General features: G+C 38.3%; 1 protein-coding gene across 3 annotated transcripts in view; it reads left to right on the forward strand.

Annotated features, from left to right (window-relative positions):
- The window catches only part of SKIC3 (SKI3 subunit of superkiller complex), a 47,665-nt gene that overhangs the window by 3,791 nt on the left and 20,966 nt on the right, over positions 1-22,908 (forward strand). For all 3 annotated transcript variants that reach the window (XM_069000756.1, XM_069000755.1, XM_069000757.1), the window contains 21 exons: positions 28-103; positions 1,754-1,894; positions 4,462-4,560; positions 4,657-4,765; positions 6,481-6,621; positions 8,107-8,208; positions 11,032-11,165; positions 11,816-11,902; positions 11,991-12,094; positions 12,210-12,336; positions 13,486-13,665; positions 14,099-14,223; positions 14,698-14,951; positions 17,941-18,043; positions 18,772-18,948; positions 19,788-19,932; positions 20,093-20,171; positions 20,284-20,345; positions 20,467-20,523; positions 21,578-21,646; positions 22,545-22,619. In XM_069000756.1, the coding sequence (XP_068856857.1) occupies positions 28-103; positions 1,754-1,894; positions 4,462-4,560; positions 4,657-4,765; positions 6,481-6,621; positions 8,107-8,208; positions 11,032-11,165; positions 11,816-11,902; positions 11,991-12,094; positions 12,210-12,336; positions 13,486-13,665; positions 14,099-14,223; positions 14,698-14,951; positions 17,941-18,043; positions 18,772-18,948; positions 19,788-19,932; positions 20,093-20,171; positions 20,284-20,345; positions 20,467-20,523; positions 21,578-21,646; positions 22,545-22,619 (2,446 nt within the window). The remainder of the gene's footprint in view (positions 1-27; positions 104-1,753; positions 1,895-4,461; positions 4,561-4,656; positions 4,766-6,480; positions 6,622-8,106; positions 8,209-11,031; positions 11,166-11,815; positions 11,903-11,990; positions 12,095-12,209; positions 12,337-13,485; positions 13,666-14,098; positions 14,224-14,697; positions 14,952-17,940; positions 18,044-18,771; positions 18,949-19,787; positions 19,933-20,092; positions 20,172-20,283; positions 20,346-20,466; positions 20,524-21,577; positions 21,647-22,544; positions 22,620-22,908) is intronic.

Below are 22,908 nucleotides of genomic sequence, written 5' to 3' on the forward strand. Positions count from 1 at the left end.
TGGGGGGATTTTCTTTCTCCTTTCTAGTGGTGACAAGCAGAAATGGTGTGATGTATGTAACAAGCTTGTGGAACTATATCATCAAGAAAAGAAATATTTAGAGGTAGGTCGAGCACTTTCTTTCTTCTAACAGTAATTTTCCATTTGATCTGGCTACTTTTTGTCAAGGAATCCCTACTTTTATGGGCCACAGACCACTTAAGATCTTGTGGACCCCAATAAGGAAGAACTGATTTTAACTGGTTTTTTTTTTTCTTTTCCACTGGGTAAGACTTGGATGCAATCCATTAAACTAACAGAACTGGCAAAGACTATTAGTATTGAGGCTGAAAGGGCAGAATGTAATTCTTCTGTTGTATTTCTAGAAGTCAAAAATGATCCCAGATGTACATTTTCATGCCATATGTGTGAGTCAGGTGTCTTTTACCCGGCTTGGCCAGTACTAGGTGTCTGATGAGCCCTTCACTGGTGGGGTGATCCCTTCCTAGGCTGTTCCTGATGCTTCATTCTAGAGGCTAAGGTGGGATATGTACACAACCTGAACTCGGTTGCCTGTGTCTTATGTAGTGCATTCCCAGCTCAATGATAAGGACACGAAAAGCCTCTTCAGAGCATCACAAGCTTTGCAGAAATCATCATGACTATGGTCAGTACCACCTGGTGGAGTTGTTAAATGCTTGTGTGTTCGACAGTAATGTTTCCTGCAATCTCTATCATAATATTACAGAATGCGTATTTTGGAGGTATGCTGTTCCCTTTTCCTTTGCTCTTTGAAAAAGCTGTTTTCTTATAGGGCGGTGCATGGTCATACTCCATGTCATCTTCCCACCTTTTCTCCAGCAATGGAAAATGAAAAATTTTACATATCACAGAGCATGGGGCTGAAGACTGTTAGTTAGCTCCAAAGCCTCATTGTACACCATCTTCTTAAACTAAATTTAATGCTAATAGTTTAGCGTATGAAGCAGACTTACTCTCTATGGAACAAGAAACTGAAGTTAGACTTCCGGGTTGTATTTTTTCTTTTCAGTTCAGTTGACTTTTCCACACTGGAATTTCAGCATGGACTGCTGCTTTTGTTCTCTTTTTGTTTGTAGTGCTATAGATTTTTAGGTCTACTTTTGCTGTCGATTTCCTCCAGGAACCAGAGTCAAAATTCATATACTCTTGATGTTCTCTACCTTACTTACTGTACCTTGGAAGGTGGAGAGGTCCCACACAGTGCTTTGGGACTTTATTTAATCAGAAAGCAGATAAATCTGGATTACTTTAAATATTACTCTGTTATCTACCCTGGTGTGATAGAGTTTGATACCAAAGGGTTAATCCAAGAATAAGGAGTTCTACTGTGTCTGTACTTTTGGCAAAGAAACATGGTGTGCAGGATCTGCTTTCCAAGTAAGGTCAGAACAAAGATAACAAGAGGACATCTGCTTAGGAATATAACCACAGCCTAATAAGAGTATAAAAAGACTGAACCAGGGGAGAGTTTTATGGTAATAAACAGTTAATATGTATGTCGTGACTGTTTGTAAGCAACGCACTTGCAGAGGATCAGAATGCACGCTAGGTGGAGCAGTCCCTCATGCAACCCTTACCCAGTAAAAAATGCTGACTTCTTAATGCTACATTGGTATTAAGGAGTTTTATTTACCCGGTGTTCGGTGAATTTTGGTGACAAGTTGACTGTACTTGTATCGGACCTCTAGCTCTTTAAAGAGTAACAGCATGGGTCATTTGTTGCTGTTGACAGGTGGCTGAAACTTGGCAGAAACTAATACAGATGAAACAGGAGGAAGGTGCAGAAAAAGCAGAGCTTCATCAGCTTTGGAAGAAGATGATCCAGTTACTGAAGGACAGTACAAGGAACCAGGATAATAAGACTGGGCAGTTGGTAATGTTTCTCACTCCTTGTTCAGCTAGGTATATATATAGGTACAGTGCAGCTAGTAATTGAAGCCTGTTTGTCTGAGTTAACTGTCTCAATGTTCAGAGGTACTAAGCTTCTCAGGGAAATGCTGGGCAATTTTACCTTCTGACATAAAGAGCAGCTGTGCAGCAGTCTGAGATGAGCCTTAGCTGTAATGAGTCACCTAAATTCTTCACCAATTTTTCCAGCATGGTTCGTCCCACAGGGTGTAGTCCTTCTGTGACAGACTTCTCCAGCATGGGTCCTTTTCTTGCTCTCACATATTCTCACTCCTCTCTCTGCCTGTAATTGCTGTTGCACCAGTTTCTTCTCCTTCTTAAATCTGTTATGCCAGAGGCACTGCCACCATTGCTGATGCTCTTGACCTCAGCCAACAGTGTGTCTGTCTTGAAGCCAGCTGGGATTGACTCTGTGGGACATGGGGGAAGTTTCTAGCAGCTTCTCATAGAAGCCACCTCACTTTGCCTCCTGTGGGGTATGCCCAGCCCCCGCCCTGGAGGGGCATCTGCTGAGATAAGGAGAGTGCCTAAACCTCCCAGCAGAATTCCCCTGGAAAGGGAGCTACTCTTCAGTTACGGCAAGAAGAAGACAAACCCAGAATCCTCTGGGAGACCCTGTGCAGATCCTTTGTAACCCATTGGCCCTTACCCTCTGACACCCACCCCTTGTATCCCTATAAAGCCCCTGCCCCTGCGAGGGCAGAGAGAGCCCGTCCCTGGCCTCCCCTTTGCTGGACCAATAAAGCTACCTTAGTGCAGAACAGCTACACGGGACTCTCGTCTCTCTCCCTGCTCTGGCCTGGAGGCTGCCCTGCAAAGCTGAGCTGAAATCACGAGCTGACAATCACTAAAGAGCTGACAGCTTCTGCATGGGCCCTCCTGCCAGCAGCTGAGGGAAGACACCGGGCCTCGGGAAGACGATCTCTTTTGGGACCATCTCTCCAGACCGGTCACAGCTTCCTTGGTCAGAGCTACTGACCCCTCACCAGCTGCCATAGCCTCCCACTAGCAAAACCTTGCCACACAAAAGCAGTGCAAATGTTCTTCAAAACAGCAAATTTCCCTTTGCTGTCATCCACGTTGGAAGAGGTGGCTTTGTGAGGTTTTTCCATTTCGTTGTACCTATTCTTTATCCTAGATAGAAATGTTTTGGTTCAAATTTTCTTTTCTTCTCGAGATGTTAAGCTATCACTTCTTAGGAAAGTGTCAAAGCTGATTGAAACAAACAGAGTGATCATGAATTATACTCATCCTGTGTTCTCTGTGGACAAAGTTAATTTTATTTTATCTGATTTATCTGTTCTTGCAAGCTGAACCTCACCTTCAACATGAAAGGTGGACATTTCTCATCTCCAGTCTGCTTGTAGCAGTGTTTGAGAAAGGAGAAAATACAAATTGAAGTAATTTCAGATGGCAAAAAAATTGATCTGGATCTCTGCTTTTGAGAAGGCAAAGACCTTAACTTATGAACTGGTATAGAAAAGAGGTACTGCAGGCAGCACTGCTTTCTTTTTTGGAAAGAAAAAATAACTTGAAAATAGAGGAAAAAAGGCATAAACATCAGGAATAGGTTTCACATGCAAACCTAGAGTTTACTGCAGTTTTGAGTAAAGCACCTGAACCAGGAAGGATGTGGGCCTGAAGGCAACACACTTCAGTATTTCTCTTGTGACAAGCTATGTACAACTTTTTGTTTAGCATGCTTGTTTGTAAGCCTGCACTCTGGTGTCTTTGTTCTCCAATATATAAAGAGTCAAGAAAAAAAAGATTAGATTTCTAGACTAGAGCAGAGAGAAGGGCTGACAGCTAATCCTATAGGATAGTAACCTAATTTCCTTCTTTGAACTGGGATTAGGTTTGTGGAAGAATGTATGTTCTTAAAAATTTTACCTTCTTTCTACCATCTTACGTTACGTGGCAGCATATTATTGCTTCATTTTGTACTAGAAAATTTACATGCTTTAGAGGCTGAGTGCTGCTTCATGATAAGGAACTTGCTTCATGACTTTCTCTGTTCATAGCACTAGTGTAAACTTAATGACTAGGACTCAGGTAATAACATGTAACTATCCACTTTAATATGGGAGGGCTGGAAAGCATGTCCTTTAAGGAGCAGATGATAACTTTGGATTTGCCTGGTTTGAAGAGTGAGGAGTGACCTCTACTGTCTGCAGCTTCCTGAAGAGGGGAAGTGGAGAGGGAGGCACTAAGCTATTCTTTCTGGCATCTAGTGATAGAATTTGTGGGAATGGTTCACAGGATTTGACATGTTTCAGCATTTCTTAACCAAAAGGGTGGTCAGACTTTGAAGCGGCCTTCCTAGAAAGTCAGTTGATGCCTGAAATCTATCAGTGTTCAAGAGGCATTTGGTCAATGCCCTTAATAACATGCTTTAGCTTTTGGTCAGATCTGAAGTGCTGAGGCGTGTGGACTAGATAATTGTATGTTCCTTCCAACTGAAATATTCTATTATATGAAGGTAACATTTCCCTAATTTTCTTTTTTCTCACTCCTAATTTTTTCTTATTTCAGCTTTTGACTGCATTTGAACATGCGCTGAACTCTGCTGACGTGGTTCCTGGTGAAGACCACCAAAATCTTTACAAAGACTTCATACAGTGCTTGTCAAAAGTAAGGTTGTGTTAAGGTGTCTTAGTAAGAAAACAGATGTATTATTTCATGTCTGAGAATTCACACAATTAACTGTTTACTTTTTTTCCTTTCAAGTTTCCTCATGAAGTAGCTAGGTTGGAAAAGGCCTGTCATGATATGATGGCTTTGTACCCTATCACGAGTTATCCTTTGGAAGTACTTTGCTTGCACTTTATTCATTCAGGTTAGTAGGATGGATTTAGGCATTTCTGGGGCTTAAATTTTATCTTTTATAGTTGGTTTTGTGACAATCTGGTTACAAGTTTATGCCCTTCAGAACCCAGTATAAGTATACTTTTTACTTCTATGTTATCTTTCTGGAAATAAAGTGTTTGGTCTGATCCTAGCCCTGTAACTGAATAGTGACCCTAACTGCTCTCCACTCTTAACTCGCATGAGTCAAGTCCAACTCTCTGAGGTCTCAAAGAAAGAATCCCTTACTTGAAACCAGCCTCTCCAGATAAATGGAGATTAGCTTCTTGACCTTCTAAGAAAAAATGAAAGAGTGTTAGCGAGTGCTCTAAGTCTGAGGATAGACTACACTTAGGTTATTCTTGACACAGATTCTCTTTCTTCACAAAAAAAACCCCAGATAAACGTTTGTGAAACTTTGTTAGAAAGTGTGCCTTGTGAATAGGGAATAAACAGATCTTTTTAGCTACATGTTCTGAATAGAAAGAACCAAAAGAGGTGCGTTCAGAAGTGCAGGGATCTGAAAACTCTGCATTACTATTTTGAGTCATTTATGAAACAGCATTGCAATAGTGTTGGACATATTCACATCATTTTCAAAGGTAATTATTGGATTTTGGCTTTTCATTTTATTGTTTAAGGCATCAGAAGTTGATTTATTTCTTTTTAAGGCAAGGAAACAACATCAGAAAAAAACCCTCCAGAAACAATTTTCAACTTAAGTAGAAAAAGGCCTTTTCCTGTTTTGGAGACATGGAATAATGTAGCAAAATAAAGCAAGTGAGAATTTTTCACTTTGATTTGAAAGTATGAAGACAAATGAGGCCCAGACTCTAAATTTGTAAAGCATTTGAAAATGCTTTACATTTTGGAGAAACAGGCAGAAACTAATTTTCAAAGGAAAAGGTTGGCACAGTTCTTGTGTACCAATGCTCTGACAACATCTCACCATCCTACAAGCTTTTGGAGTGGGAAGGATGCTGCTTATGCTTTAGTAAGGCTGTTTGTTTACATCTGAGTCATATGTTTTAATTCTTCATGTTCCGCACTTCACATAAGTTTGTTAACTCAGATGCATTGTTAAGTCACCTTTACCAAATGCAGATCAAAGCAACTGTTACGCCATATGATTCAATAATTTCTTTAAGAAAATAATAGTTTGAAGGTTTTTGCAACAAGTCACAAAGTTCCTGTAAGCATTGCCAAGTCTAGTTGCAGCTAAACACAAGTGTCAAAAGTTAGTGGCATCAGTTAAAATTAAGCTGAAATATTAAATTATATGGTTTCACAGCAAGGTAGTTTCAGCAAGCTCATCACATCAAATTGGTAGGTACACAACATCTATTATGGAGGGAAATTATTTTGATTTATTTGTGGCAGATTTTGACATGTGGGCATTCAGCTGGACTTACATGAAAAGCATATGAAAGAATTAATATTTATTAATAAAGGAAGTATACCTGTAGTAATTTAGCAAAAGTGGTTATTCAGGTTTCAGCATGTCCATTTATTTTGTTTCACAGTGCTGAGTATTTAGGTTACTTCTTGGGTTTCGTTTTTTTTTATATGATAGAGGATGATAGGTAAGTAGAGCCTTTGGAAAATCTTGAACTCAAAGGATAATGATCATTTACACAGATAAAGTAAGATGTTGCAGTTGCTTTTTTAATCTAAAACTCTGTAAAATGTGTCTTTTTCTGAAACCAGGTACTTTGTCGGAAAAGGCCCTGCACTGTTTCTCTAGGCTTTTGGAGATGGATGCGAGCAGTGGTCCAGGCATCGTCGGTTTTGGTATAAAATGCCTCAAAGAAAAGAAGTACAAGGAGGCTGTTAAGAGTCTTACTGAAGGTAAATGTGTAATATGAGGTGTAAGTAGTCTGTAAGTCGAACACCAGCTTTAGTTCGTGTTGAATAGTTAGGGAATCTTACACTGGCTTAGTAGTTTGCCAATTCTAAGACCAGCTAGAATTTAAAAGAATGCTGAACACTTTGTCTGACTGTGTTGAAATGTTTTAAATACAGCTTTAAGTATAACATCTCTGAAGCCTTTCATTTGTACTAGAGTCAGCTCTGTAGTGTTTTAAGGTAAACTATTTTTAATCCTGCTGTTATTGGGGAAATAACTGTAGGAAACACTATATGGAGCAATAGCCGTAAATGAAGGAATGTAGAATTTATGAAGTAAAATGTAATGTAACTTCTTTAGTAGAAGTTGCATTACTGCATTTCTCTACCTGAACAAAGATGACTTTTCTCTGAAGTTATTTTATTTAAAAATTTCTTTAACACTTACACTAGGTAAAGACTTATATTGAGTATCTAGAGAAAAATATTGTAAGAATTTCTTCCTTTTTTTGTTGTTGTTTTACAGTAACCATATTTGCTGAGGAGTTGGCTTACTCATCTGTAAATTAACTTGCTTGTATTGAAATGGTAAAACTCTTTGCAAAGTATTCATCAGTATACTAGTGGGAAAGCAAGACTACCCACTCTAACTGTGCTGCTGTGGCAGCTTACAGTGAAAATTGGGTAAATAACTGGGATGTAAGCATTCATGAGTCAGTCAGACTATGCTGTGATATCCTGCATCCATTCTCCTAGGTTTAGAATAAAATTGTTTCTGAAATGGAATTTCAGAATATTCTACAGTAGTTTACAGTGGAACAACAACTTGCCTAAAATATGGAATAAAAGTTTCATGTGCCTGAGAGCTCATGAAGAAGAAAAAGTGTTCTTTGGAAAACAAATTCTTCTGGCTTAAATGGCCATTGTATGTTTTGACAAAGCATACATCCTGGTTTTGACCAAAGATAATACTTTATCTTAGATAATATTAAGTTGCTTTTCTATTTTTATTTTAACACATAGACTTTGCTCACAGCGGAGAGAATGCAAAGACAAGGGTCTTGGTATAATGTGTAAATATATAGGTTTGGAAATAATGTCTTTTGCAATGAGATATGTGTTTGCATCTTAGACATTGAGGCTTCCAGGCATTACTTACTAGTTACATATCAGAAGGCAGAAATTCAGTTTTATTGGTGGATCTTTAATTAGGGCGGGTTCATCAGAAAGTTTCAGTGTATGTAATGTTATATGCAAAATTAAGCCTAACTGAAACTTACATGCTTTCTAGTTTTTGCCTTGTTGCATGGAGACCTCTATGTCTAAAACAGTTTAGAATAAGACTCAGAAAAAATTAACTGCAAGTCTTACTATCTGATTGATAATATGTTTTTGATGGCATTATATGGAAATACAGTAACTACCAGCTGCAGTGTCTTTGCAAGCCTAAGCAACTTTTTAAAGTGTCTTTTTTTAAACTCTTACTAGGTTTGCAGAAGACTAACCAGTGTCCAGCAGCATGGCATTATTTAGCAGAGGCACAGATGAAGATTCACGAACACAGGAATGCTGTCCTGTCCTGCAATCAAGGTAACTGCCTGGTAATTGGAAGAGCAACTGCAGAGGTACACTGCTTTATGTAGTCCAGCCAGTGTGGCCTTTGTGTGGTAGGTCTGAGTTAGCAGTAGTCACAGTCCCTTGCTTTTTGCAGTCTCAAGCTTGTGCTACCTCTCTTTATGATAGCTGAAAAGCACCTTACGCTGCTTAGTCTCAGGAACAGAGAAAATACTTGGCTAAGTGAATCCAGAAAGCTGTCTGATGGTTAATATTTAGAAGGTTTACATGTTCTGATGTGCTGCTTCTGCTGGTGGTTCACCAATGCTGGCAAGCAACAGATTGCCTGAAACCACAAGGGTAGCTGTCACAAATATTTAGTCTCATAGATATCATGTTTCAACCTGTAAGACAAATTTTTAATCAAGTTAATGTAAAATGCAAAAGTTATATGTAGTACAGCCACATCTGAAGAAAACTCACTAAGTGTAAAACTTGATCTGTGCTAGCTGGCAGTGAGGGCAATTATTGTGATCTAGTGATGCATATCTCAACTGAACAGAACCACTCTCTGGTCGTTAAAAGTGAAGGGGAAGCTAAAGTGGACTTTTTTTGTGGCAGGGACAAATTCAGTGAAAAATTTCTCAAGAAAGACTTGAAGAAGTAAAAGTATACAGACCTGGCTAAACAGTCATGGGAAATCAAGGGAAAGTACTTGCTGGTGAGAGAAGTTCAAAATACCTATAAATTTGGGTGGAGGAAAAATGAAAACTGAACAAAGTAGGTAAAAAAGAAATTTACTGCAGAAAGAATGAAAATGGGGTAATTCTTTTCCTATCTGTGTTCAGTGTGGAAGAGCTCAGGGTAACTTTGTACCATGACCCTTCTTTTCAGTAGATTGATCTGATGACTTGTCTGTGATTAGTGTTAATAGCAGTGTCTGTAAAACAAGACAAGGAAACACAGCATTAAGGAACTATGAGATACCAACTTAGGAATTGACTGAGGAAGATAAAGATAAAAATGCTGAAGTTTTAAGGGGTTACATAATTGCGTGCTGAGCCTATCTTGCCACCCAAAGGCTTGGAAGTAGATAGCACGGCTCTAAGTTTTAAAAAGGGTTCTAGGAAAGTTCAGGGAAACCGCCGACAGGTCTGTTATATTTAGTGGTTGAATTGGTTAAAACTGAAACAAAAGAGTTAAAGAACTTGTGTAGAAAAATATTTTGGGGGTAGACAGCATGGCCTTTTAAAAGTTGCGTATTTAGAACTTTTTCAAGGAACTTACGAGCACTTGGATAAGGGAGCTTTCCAGGTGGTTATTTGTAAGATCCCTTACATACTGTTAAGGAAACTGAATAGCCTTGGGTTAAGAAGTAAAGTTGTAACATTGAGTGTTGAGTTCTTTTAAGTTAGTTAAAAAGTAGAGGAGGGTATAGTAATTACATCTGTTTTCAGGCTGGAAGGAGGTGTCCCATGCATTTTCCCTGATACCTGTGCTGTTTATGAATGCTGAGTAATAAGGTTACAATTTGCTGCTATGCAAAGCAGACTGTAAAATTTCGAGGTGATTACCAGAGTGCATAACTAAGTGTTAAAGCTATAGAATTCTACTTATTATTTTAAATGCAGAATGATAGAGTTGTGGGAAGAAGTGTTCTTACAAAGCTGTCCTACATTCTCGTTGAAGTAGAGTGCAGAAGGTCCCAGATCTGTATGGAAAAATAGGACTTTCCTCTGCTCTGCTTTACAGGCACATCAAGTATTAGCAATTTCAGAGAAGGGAATGGTTAGTGAAACATACCATCAACACACAGTAGCTTTAAGAACTTCAGCAGCATAATAAAATCTGTATGTAGTTTTGGTATCTATGCACCCCATCTCAAAAAGAAAATAAGAGTCAAAGTTAGTAGACTAGAAATAAGGTTGATCAACTGCGTAAAAAAAAATGCAGCATATGAGAACAAGTAAATAGCCTGACAAGTCCTTTTCCAGCCTGGGAAAGAGATAATTTTGAACTCTGTGAAGATGCAAATGGTATGGAATACAAATGAAGATCAAGTGTTTTGTTTTCCTATGTGAGGTCTGGCTAGTGCCAAATGAAGCTAAAACAGCAAGCTCAGAGCAAACAAAACAAGTTTTGTTTTTAAATGCAAAGGGTAAGTTAAGGTGTTGTTCCTTGCTAAAAGATGCTTTTGATGCAGAAATTTTTCCTGAGTCCAAAGCATATGTGGAAAGTAGGAGACAATTTTGGGGAAACATTGCTTTTTACTTGTCCTGTGTTAGTGGCTGTATCAAATCAGACAAAAGATTGTCCAACATTAAAATAAAGAAATAAAATTGAGTTATGCAGGAAGTTCTTCCCTTTGGAAAATGGTGATCCTCAATAGAGGTGCCTTCAATCTCTAGGATTGAAGATCCCAGAGATTATTCTCTGTATTGGAAAAGTAATCAGAACTGCATTAAAAGGTACGAAGTACAGGCACCAAGGTAAATCCCTGGTTGCAGTGATATTCTTTTATTTGAACACTGAAGTGCAAAACAAGTTGTTTGTTGAAAGGTCATTGTTTCTTTAGAACTCCAGTGGAAAAAATGATGACACTCAGTTTGTAAGGCCAGCAGCTAGAAAGCAATCAGTATCCATCCATCTCAGCATCTGAGATGACCTCCTAGAATTGACTTAATTTTTAAACTTGAATGAGTAGGAATTTTACAGGACAATTTCTTGTATATGGGTGAGAGCAGTCTGAATGGTGTTCTATTAGACAGAAAAGGAAAGATTTTAAAAATATTTGGAAGAGTGCTGCTCTCTGTACTTCTTTTCTCATATAACTTGGTGAAAGGTTCTTCTTGTCAACAGCTCTTGATGCTCTTGGAACTCCTGAGGGTCCTAATCTTCGGTGGAAGAACCTTGCCCTTCAGTTGAAAGCAGAGGCTTTGATTAAAATAGCTGATGCTGATGCCGCAGAAGAAGCCATTAAAGCACTTGAGCAGGTATTTTTATTGGCAAAAAGGTCTGGGGTTTTTAAAGTATTAAAAAGTGCTCTTATCTTTCTGAACTTAAGCTGAGTATTTCTACTCTGGCCTCCTTTCAGCTTTGTGGTTTAGACCATTCCTACTAGCTGTCGTGTTATTCAAACATTTCTTCCATCCCTGCTTTTTCAGGCTTTGCTGCAGCTCTTTTTAATTTGCAATTCTAATTTTAGAAGCTCTCACTTTTGACTTTGTCCAGTCTTGCTCACTGTTGCTGGGTTCTTGCTAGTTCTATGCTGTTACTCATCTTAATTTTAATTCATGTTATAATTCTGCCTCCCATGTCCTTCACTCACTTGTCATTAGTCATGAAGAATGTACTACCTTAAGATTGAATGGTTCAGCTTTAGTGGAAGTTGCTTCCCCTTGTTTTTGTCACACAGTTTCATTCTTTTTTGTTGTTCTTCATACTTATGTACCTTTGTCCTTGCTCTTTAAAATCTTACGCTTGATCTTCATCAAAATTATTCTGAGTCTTCTCAGGGGTAATAGAGAAAACATCTAAATGCTTTCTTGTCTATATCTTTGTGCAGTCTGTCTGCTTTTGATGCATTTGACTTCTTAATGTGGGGACAGAATAAGTTAATTGTGTTTATTACGTGGTTTTCTAGATCGTAGATGCAAGCAGTGATCCAGTGGTTTCAGCTCTCAGGGGTCAGGCTTATCTAAACAAAGGTTTAATGGATCAGGCTTCAAAGGTTAGTGCTTTTTGTCATTCCTGTAAGCTAAGTACAATTCTTGTTTCCATTGAGGAAGTAACTAGGGAAAAATGACATCCTTTTGCAGATTTCACAAGAGCTTCTGTTGTCCCACCCTGATCTGGCTGAAGCCCATGCTCTAGAGGGTTTCATCCATTATTCCCAAAAGAACTATGAACAGGCAGAAAAAAGGTAGACTTTTTTTTTTTTTCTTTCTTCTAACAGGGAAGTGTGGTGGGAGAATAGAATATAGTATTTTGCAGCTTTTGAGAATTTGTCTGACCTGACCTGTGTTCATTTTGTTTAGTTTTCTAAGTGCTATTGAAAAAAAGGCTGGAACTGCAGAGTATCATCAGTACCTGGGTCTCACATACTGGTTCATGAGTGATGAGACAAAAAAAGACAAAGGAAAAGCACTCACTCAGTTTTTGAAGGTAAAGACTACTTAAACTGTTGATGTAGAATTAGTGTTTTCCTACATCAGAAGCCAAATACAGAAAATAGACTGACTGGAATGAGAGATATGAATATTCTCCTTGTTACGATGTGTGAGCCTCCAGAGCCTGTAAACTAGGTTCTGCTGTGCAAAAAGGCATTGCAGGGAGCTGTGCAGTTACCTGGAATCCCCCTGCTTTTGTTTTCAATTGATTCTTGAGACCTTTGAATTAGCAAAACTTAGTGATGATCCCCTCAATCTTCTGTCCTTGGGGGTTGGAAAGTGGAGGCCTCTAGATAGATATGCAGCATATGCCTTTGAAGACCTTTTGAAATGAGGAGGACAGAATTCAAATTAGAAAAACATGAAGAAGGAAAAAAGTTAAGAATGGTGTTGGGGTATCACTGTCTGTCCAAGGATGTAAGTTGGTAAAGCCCCATAATTTCTATTTAGTGACTGTGGCTTTTTTTCTGAACATAGATCATAACATGAATCAAAAAGATTTAATTTGACATCTGTATTAGTAACTTGGAAGTATACGAAATAAAACTCCAGGCATTGTAAACTCACCATGTAACTTTATGTTAGGTTTTGGCAACTCAAATCATTGCCTACTGTTTGCACTTCAGTAACAGCATAGTATAGTGGCAAATGTAGTTGAAGTGAACAGTTCTTTTGGTTCTAAACCATTTTATGTGATCTTTATTATTATTGACAAAGCTGTTTCCTGCTGCTTGGAGGCTGTGGGTTTCTTAACTTTAAGCAAATCTGCCAAGTGCATCTAAGAAGGAACTGAAACTTTAGAAAAGGCTGGAGTTAATTGTAGTGTAATATGGTAAGACTATGAACATAATGACTGAAACAGAGTAGAACATGAATTACGAGATGTCATAAAGATTTGCTTTCTCCTATCACAACTATTTTAGTACTTTTTGTACTTTGTGTCATGAGATTTGTAGCAGATTTTCCAGCTATTTAAAGCTCAGGTAATCTGTGCCATTTTAAAATAAAGTTTGACAACTCAGATATATCACAGAAGGGGCTTTAAAAATATGATAAGCAGAGACTGAGCAAGCAGTTATCACTGGACCTGTCTATAAGTATAATCCTTCAAAATGCTGTCTGTTGTGTTTGTATTTCCTTATAGGCTGCAAAATTTGACAGCTACTTGGGAAGTGCCTTTTGTTACCTAGGTAACTACTACAGAGACATTGCTGGAGACAAAAGTAGAGCTCGTGGTTGCTATAAAAAGGCTTTTGAACTGGATGAGACGGATGAAGAATCTGGAACAGCAGCTGTAAACTTAAGCGTGGAACTTGGAGACATGGTATTGTACATTCAGAATGTCAGATTACTCCTGGTTTGTTCTATTAATCCTCCTCTTTGAGGAATCACTTCAAGTTTCCTCTGTATTTAAGATCTGAAAACAAATGTTTTGTCATTGCTTAGCAGCTTTTATATGTTGTACCTGCTTCAATTTTATGTTCCAATTCCAAATTAAATTTGGAGAGAAGGGTGAGAGAAGATTAATGAGAAGAGTAGGAGAACGAAGCATAACACTGGAGTCATCACATGTGATATAGATGAAGGATTTTTTCAGTAGGAAACATAAAGAGAAAGTTAGGGGGTTTTTCTTATTTAGCTTTTGTTACTTCTTTTTTCCATTCTCCACCTTGCTTTTTTGAGGAAGGCATAGAAAGTCATAAGAATATTTTTTAAAAGTTTCTTGTTCACTAACTTGGCATTTGGTACTTTGTTAGGACACTGCTCTGTCAATCCTGAATGAAGTAACTGGAAAAGCAAGACCTGGTACAGCAAAATGGGCCTGGCTTCATCGTGGACTTTATTACCTGAGAACTGGTCAGCCGTCACAAGCAGTGGCTGAGTAAGAGAACTGGTGATTGGTTTAAATCCTTTTCTGCAAATCCCAATGAACTGGTCTTTGCTCATAGCAAGTTTTCAAAATAAGTTAGCTGATTATAGCTTGTACTAAACAATGGGAAATGGGTCTGAGCAAGCTGTGTCTCTCTTCCGTTCTAGAATTCACAGAATGTATTCTTGTTAACATAGCAGTGTTTTGTACTAACAAGCCTGGTGACAGGCACAGACAAGCCTGATATAGCACTGAATAGCCAGGGTAAGGTACAATGCCTAAAACTGTATAATGCCCTCTGAAGATGAAAAAGCTACTATACTGTCTTTAAAAGTTCTGTGTAATTGTATGTTTGTGTTCTGAAGAGTATATAATGCAAAATTAGTGTCCTGTGCATATACAGTGAAAGGAAATAATTTATGTTAATAATTTATGTTAAATTGTATCATATTTCATTTAAATAAATGTATATCTTGATATCTTCAGTTTGCAGGCAGCTCTCAGGGCTGATCCAAAGGATTCCAACTGCTGGGAGTCTCTAGGGGAGGCTTACTTGAACAGAGGTAGCTACTCAACAGCTCTGAAATCCTTCAGGAAAGCAAGTGAGCTGAACCCAGGACTTGTGTACAGCATTTACAGAGCTGCAGCGCTTGAGCAGATTCTAGGCAAATATGAAAATGCTATAGCTACCTATCAACAAATTTTAAAGAAGACAGAAAACTATGTGCCTGCACTGAAAGGTAGCATGTCTGAATTTGAAAGTGTTCACTTTTCCTCTCTTTACATGCTGTAGTGTTTCAGACTTGTGTTGAGGTTTTCTTGCATGGAAGGATAGAATTGTATTCTAGTTATGTAGGGCCATGTGGTCCCCTGCATGAAAGCTAGTTTGTAGTAGCACAGGTATCTGAAAAAACTCTTAAATCATGATGAATGTGAGTGATTATTTCTCTTTCAAGTAAGTATGAAAGGTAATTAATCCTGTGTGGCTACCAAGCCGAATGAGTAGAAGAATTGAAGATATATAGAGGAAGCCAGCTAACAGTGCTGTAGTCTCACCTAAGCAGTAAGACACTGGCTCAGCAGGCAATGGAGTCAGACTGTCATTTCAAAGACATGGGCTTATACTGATTTTCTTCTGCTCCTGACCATGTATTCCTCACTTCTCATGTTAGTCTGGTGATTCAGACCCCTCTGAGCTTCTCAAAGTAATGAAAAATAGCAGTAAATCCTGAGAGGTCTCACAAGTGTTACAGGTGGCAAGAGTAGAGACCTTCAGGATACAGGTAGGAGCAGAGAGAAATGGGGCAATTGGAACTTCTTCCTGGTGCTGGAACTGTGATTCTGAAGTTACATAAGGCAGGGAGTATATAAAATTTTGATAAAAAATTAATAATTGCTCTGTTTGCATTCTCCCTGCCACTTAGTTTTCAATCATTCTCACCCTATATATCTGTCTGAAACAGGTGCTGTTTGCTACTTGATATTGGTTTGAATTTTTAATTATTTTTTTCATTGTATGTATAGCTTTTTGATTTTTGGATGAATCTAGACTGATTTTGCTAAGACTTAATTCAGAAATGTTGGGTTATTATTGCAAAAGTGGGGGTTTTTTTGTCTGAAAAAGTTACAGTGTGGTTGACACGTCTACCTCCTCCTATGAAACTCCATTTGAATGTTTTCCAGACTAAAGTGACATAGCAAAAGCTCCATAGTGGAGTTGGAGAGTATTGTATTTAGGCAGTTTTACTGGTTGTTGAGCAAGAAGGCAACAGCTGACTGCAGCAGCAGTTTGCAAACGTGCTGTATAGATGTGTGCACACATGTATGGCTTCCTTAGTGTCTGTAGGTAACAGTTGACAGTGTTACTAGGAATAAAATGCTTTAAAAGTACTTAAGTCCACAGTACCAAGATTGCCCCCCATAGCTGCCGTTATACTTAATCCTTTCTTAACATATCCCAAGTCTTCTTTTGTCGCTGCTCACGTACGAATCTCTGGTTTGTTAGCTCTAAATCCTTTTGTGTCTCCAAACAACCTTCAGTTTCTTAGAGACTTTTTATGATGTTTGGTCCAATACTTTAATTTTTGTGGACATTCTTAAAAGTTCTGAAGTTCTGAAGTTCTTTGGCTGTCCTATCAGTGTTCTTTTTCTAGTGTTCTGATCTATTTAAACAGTATCTGTGTTGAGTTATTGAAAGCATGGTCTCTAGTAGTTGAGAGAATAACTGCTGTTACCTCAGTGCATCTTTTCAATGTGTTTTGTTTTTGTGTTACTAAATGTTTATTCTACCTGTGTTCTACCATATCTTTTAATGAGTAATTTTGGGGAATAAAATCAGTTGTGTTTTCTGATTAAGAGCATCTTGAAATCTGATAAGCTCATGATCTTGGGATTTCTGGGGGGGCCAAGATAAAGACTCCTGCAAAACACTATTTTGGTATAGGTGCAGAATTACAATAGCATGAGGAGGGTAGCTTCAGAACTGTCAAAATAATACTGAGAATGAATGGTACTCATATCCAGTGCCTTACTGCCAGACAGAATCACTGCTGGTGCCAGCAAATATATAAACCAAGCAGTTATTATTTCCAAAATGTTAGCAATTGTGGCATATGATGCAGTCCTTTTTTAATAGTGGGAATTATTTCCACTTGTGGTGGGTTGACCTTATCTTGACATCATAAGCTGCTCACCAAGCTGCTCTGTCACTTCCCTTCTCAGCAGGATATGAACAGAAGACAAAATAAGATTGAAGAAACTCATGGGTCAAGATAAATGCAGTTTAATAAAGCAAAAGAAAAGGCCCCATATGGAAGCAAAGGGAAACAAAATTTAATCTCTACTTCCTATCAGCAGGTGACATCCAGCCACTTCTCATGAAGTAGGACTTCAGTCTGCCTAGTGATTGCTCCAGAAAACAAATGTCATAACAAGTGCCCCCCCACTTCTTCCACATTCCTCTCAGCTTTTATGGCTGAACAGATGTGATATGGTACGGAATACCCCTTTGGTCAGTTTAGGTCAGCTGTCCTGGCGGTGTCTCCTCTCAGGATTTTGATACCTCCCCCAGCCTACTGCTGAAGCAGGGAATGTTGGAAAGACTGCCTTGATGCTGCTTAAAGCACTGTTCATCAGCAGCCAAAACACTGGTGTGTTATCAGCACCTTTCCAGCTATCAGTACATAGCACAGCACTATGAGGGTTGCTGTGGGGAAAGTTAACTCCACCTCAGCCAGACCCAATACACCACTGGAAGTAAATTCTTATATAAATAGGATTAAATAATGTTGGCTTCAAGTTTTCTTCATTGTAGACTTTCCCTTTTGCCTACTCTGACATTCTTTGTTCTTTTTGGTTTTCAGGATTGATTTTTGACACATGTAAACTGGAAGTTGGAAGTATTTGTCAAAGACTTAATGCAGATTTCTCGGGGGGGTTTACTTAATATTTGAAGACAAGCCCAAGCTTAAATGCTGTATTTTTTATAATTAATTAGGTTTATTTTTAATAGCCAAATAATTCTACAGTTCACACTTGACGAGATAGATTAAAAGCAAAGGCTCTGTTGTGAGCATTGTGGATCTTTTGATTTTGTTACAACGTATGCAGGGTATCAACTTTTGCAGAAGGCAGAATGTTGACCAGGCTTCCAGCCTCCTTCCCCACTGGACTTTTAAGCATATTATAAAAGCATTTCTTTTCATAGGAGGTATTTTCTCTTACTTTCAGGACTTGGTGAGTGTTATCTCATGCTGGCAAGATCAGCCCTTGATAACTATTTGGATAGGAAGGCTGTGGATTACATAGAGCAGGCCCTGGCATATTTTACAAGGTTGGTACTAAATATTCACCTATTTAATTTCTGATGGGACTGTGGGTTGACAGGCAGAAAAATAAGATTCAAGTGTTGGAGAATTTTCAGTTAAACCGAATCAAATGGACTAGGGCTTCCATTCTAGAAATTAGAATGTGTTTATTAAAATGGTTTGAATAACAGATTCTAGACATAGGCTGCTTAAATCAATTGCAATTACAGAGTTTTGATTCTTTTCTTTTCAAAGATACAGAGTCATTTCATTATAACAAAGTGTGAAATGACACAGAGTTCTCTTGTGTAGTCCTCCTGATACATGGGTCTGAGAGGAGGGTATTCCTACCATAAATAACAGATAAGAGGAAAATATTCCTTCCTTCTCTCAGTCTTTTTGTTTTGCATTTCGTACAAAATGTCCTAAATCAAACCTTTCAATAACTGCTGTTAGAGGAGAAAGTCCATCAAGTTTCTGCAGATGAGTCATGTGTTGTAATATGACAGTGCAAGAGTGCATGTAGTCAGCTGACATGTTGGGGTGTTTTTTGGTTGGTTAGTTTTTGTTGTTCTTTCTTTTTTAATTTTTGATCTTTTTGACCTATAGGTTGAATAGGAAGAAACTGGATTAAATCAAGCAGCTCACTGATTAATTGCATATGAGGTTGTGACACTCTTCAAAAGTGGCACTTCCAGAAAAGGATGTCGAAGTGTCTGAATGAGTGTTGTGTTTGTTTTCTTTGTAATTGTAGGGCAGTAAAGCACCGTCCTGATATATCTTGCCTCTGGAAACTGTTAGGAGATACCTGTACTAGTGTGCATGTTATTTCGCCAACCAAAGTGAATGTTCAAGTACTAGGATCCCTTCTGGGTAAAAATGCAACCAAACAGATGCTGAAGAAAAGCGATCTGCTCATATTGGGAGGAAGGTACTATTTTTTTATTATCAAGAGCTTCTCTGCAGTTTAAGACTCTGTAGAGTCTCAAGTATTTTAGACTATTTAATTTGTAGAAAATAAAAGACATGCTGATCTGTTGATACCTGCATATTGGGTAGAGAGAGTCTCATGCTTCTTCCAGGTTACACTGCTCATTTCAGGGTATGTTTCCTGTATTGCCACAGTGCTGTCAGTGCCTGCTCTTCTCCCTTCTGTCTCCAGGCACATGACTTCATTCTCCCTGCTATTCCACAAATCACACCTGTTTAAATGCAGTGGTTGCAGTATTTGCTAACTAATTCTTCCAGGACAACTGGAGTCTTCCAGCTTTCTGTCTGTACCTCTTTCTTGTAAAAATGTCATCAGTTCACTCTGCTGTGACTCTCTTTGAGCTTTTTTCAGCTGGATCTGTAAGGCAGGAAGTGCAACTGCTTGGTGAATCTCAACCATGATCCGTAAAGTCAGATACTTCCTGGGGGAAGTCTGATGAACTGTAAAAATGACTGATGTTTGTTTTAAGTAAAAGCATGCATAATGTAGCTGACAGAGCTTTGATTTAATGCACACCTACATAACCACACCCATGGCTTCATAAGTCGTGGGCACTACGGATTGCTTTTAGCCCAGAATGATTCTGATTCAGATGCAGTAAGTGTCTGAATGAAAATGTGTTAGTTACTTTTTTTGCTTTCAGTTTTTGTCTGGTTTTGTTTGTATTTATGCATGTTTACGTGGTTTAGGTTTTTCTTCACTCTTTTGAATGCTTTTTCAGCTTTCTGCTCTTTGTGTAGAGACTTGGAATAGTGATTCTGTGATTCATGTTTCTGTAGGTGTTATGGTAGAGCTTTAAAACTGATGCCTTTGCCTAGCATATGGTGTGATCTTGGAATAAATTATTATCGACAAGCGGAGTACCTCACAGCAGTGGGCACTGACATGAATGAGATCAGTGAACTGCTAGAGAAGTCTTTGCAGGTATTGTCTGTATTTCCTGGTGTATTCTTTAAATTTATGTTCATGCTTCTTTGCATACTCTCTCTTACACAATAAAACCTACATCACTGAGTAAGTAAGCGCATAAAGTCTTAATTTTTGCTCTCCTAATCATCATAACCCACATTTGATTTTCTTCCAGTGTCTCAAAAAAGCTGTGAGACTTGACAGCAAAAATCATCTTTATTGGAATGCACTTGGTGTAGTTGCTTCTTGTAGTGGTAAGTCTTCAGTGACAGCCCTAGATGTCTAATATCCTAAATTAGAAGGCAGCTTGGGTAATATTTTGAAAGTCAGTTACATCTAACTCTCCTTTTTTCTTTCTCCTTCCAGCTATTGGGAATTATGCTCTTGCTCAACATTCGTTTATCAAATCTGTTCAAGCTGAGCAAATTGTAAGTGCTGGAGGCAGCTGCCATCTGTTTCAAATGGGCATTTAAGACTTTTCTCCTGATGCACTGTTATTTCTGAAGAGTGTAGTAATATATTGGTTTTAACTTTATTTGTTCTATTTAGAATATTGTTGCCTGGACCAACTTGGGGGTTTTGTATCTGGCAACTGGAAACATTGAGGTAATTTATTTCCCATCCTCAAGTGTAATTTTCCTTTCATTTTTTTTTAAGGGTGTATATGGGGATGGCAAGGTCCTTTTCAAGTGTCCCTTTCTAATTCAAAAAATGTACATCCTTTGAAAGAAATTAGATTGGCACTTGAGGAATGCAGATAAATTAAAAATTTGTTCTGGCAGGGCTAAGGTTAATTGAACTGTGAATTGTGAACTCCTGCTGAATTTGCAAAGTTGCTTTCCAGGTACCTAGCTGGAATGAAAACTTACTGGAAGGACAGAGAAATGGTTAGTCAAATCAGGGCATGCCAGGTTTTGCCAAGAACTTTTAGTTGTATGTCACGGACTGAACTTCCAGTGTTTGAGTTCATCTCATCACCAGATGTATGATTTACTGTAACACTGTAGTCTTCAGGGTTTCTATGGAGAAAAATTCGAGTACATTTTAAGTGAAGCCTGGAGCCCTCATGCAGCTGAAGTACATCCTGTCCTATTTGCTGGCTGGATTTACAGAAATTTTGTTTGATTGGAAATGTGATGGTCAGAATTATTTTTAAGACAAATAACTTGATAGTACAGACTGCTTACTGCTAAGACTAGTAATGCTAAGACTTTGTTCACCTTGTGCCAAATTGAGGGAGGAGCTCTTAAGCATATGTAGGCCACAGGGAGCTGACTTGTGGGTGATCATCAGTTTTATCCTTTTGAAAATATGTTTGTATTATAAAAGCAAATTTTCAAAACTGGATCCTCCAAGAGTCAGATTTTTAAATTGTTCCAAGGGTTGGTTCTGAACTCTTTAGCTGGGAAGGAAGTGTCTTTAGAAGGGAGGGAAACTTTGATATTGTGACTTCTTCTAGGCTTTTTACATTTTCTTTAAACTGGTTTATTTCTCTGGGTGATGCATTGTTCTGTGTGGTACAGATGTTTTTAGTAGTGACCTAATTCGGTCCATTAAATCTCTTCCAATATGAGTGCATGTTAATGTACCTGTGTGTGCTCAGACGTGCTCTGTTACTGTGCCAGGCAGTTCAACAGCAATGTTATCTTTGGTTCTACAGCAAGCTCATGAAGCCTTCAAGGTAGCCCAGTCTCTGGAGCCTTCTTACTTGTTGTGTTGGATTGGACAGGTAGGATGAAAAATCATAAAACTGCACACAAAAAACAGTTGTTGAAGAGCAGACTTAAACTTAATCCTAATAACTGGCACTTATTTATGCTCCTAAAAATTGTTTAAATAAAGGGAACTTCTACTTCCGTTGTTTCCATAGTGGTAGTACAATGGAAGCTACTATGTTCATCAGACACACTCGTATGATGTTTTTGTGGCTGATACTGTGAGTTCTCTAACAAACTATTAACAATCACTGTGCTCTGAGGCTTTTTATAGACAACTGTCAACCAATTGTCTTTATTATGTGATAGTTACTTCAGCTTCAACTATACCACTAGTTCATTATATGGCACTGCCTAACTCTCTTCTCAGTTCCCCTTTCTAATGCCCCTGTTAGAATCAGTAAGTTTCTAATGTATGTTCTCATTTTCTGGGAAGTCCCTTCCTCCACTGCGGCTGAGAGCTGATGTGCTCCTTCAAATATCTAGGCCATCTGTGAATAGTTGAGACGCTTACGACTTTTACGATCAATATAGGTGAATTTCATAATCCCACACTGCTTACCTGCTAATGTTACCTAATTGAAAACTGGACTCTAGGAAAGAACTAGCACCATCATATGTTGAAATGCAGCTCCTGTCAGATGTTGTTATAAGGTGTCCTAACACACACAAGTCTTTGTCCTGAAGAATGCAGAGTAGCAGCCAAAGACTTTAAATTACTGATACAGTGGAAACTGCTTGTGTTCTTTTGTGTTAATTTTATTTTTAAAACCAATCTTGCTTGGAGAGTATGAGAAGAAAGTGTCTTCATGTTCAATGCTTAAGATATGCCTAACATAATATGTGTCAAGGTTTTTGTCAGTGTCACAATTTTTGAAGTACATGACCACAGCAACTCTTGCTTCTCTCTAGGCACTTATTGCAGAGACCATAGGCAGCTATGATACTATGGATCTCTTCAGGCACACGACTGAACTCAATATGCATGTAAGTGTAACAGGTGTATTTTATCTGAAGTTTTTGTATATCCAGTCTCTCTACTTATTTAAAAATAGGCATGTCTTGAATAGTGAAACTGTTACAATTATGTTTCAGGTGATATTGTCTGACTTCCATATTGTTGTTTCTGACTTACACTGGTATTGTATAGTAGGCAGTTATTTTATATAATGCTTTAGTCCCAAGGGTTCGAGAAATCAGCTCCGTAAGTCATGAAGAAACATTCTCTGTGTTCCACAGAGTTGGATGTAGATCAAAGGCATAAATTATTTCTGGA

Source organism: Aphelocoma coerulescens (assembly GCF_041296385.1).
Source record: "Aphelocoma coerulescens isolate FSJ_1873_10779 chromosome Z unlocalized genomic scaffold, UR_Acoe_1.0 ChrZ, whole genome shotgun sequence".
In the NCBI taxonomy this organism is placed as follows: Eukaryota; Metazoa; Chordata; class Aves; order Passeriformes; family Corvidae; genus Aphelocoma; species Aphelocoma coerulescens.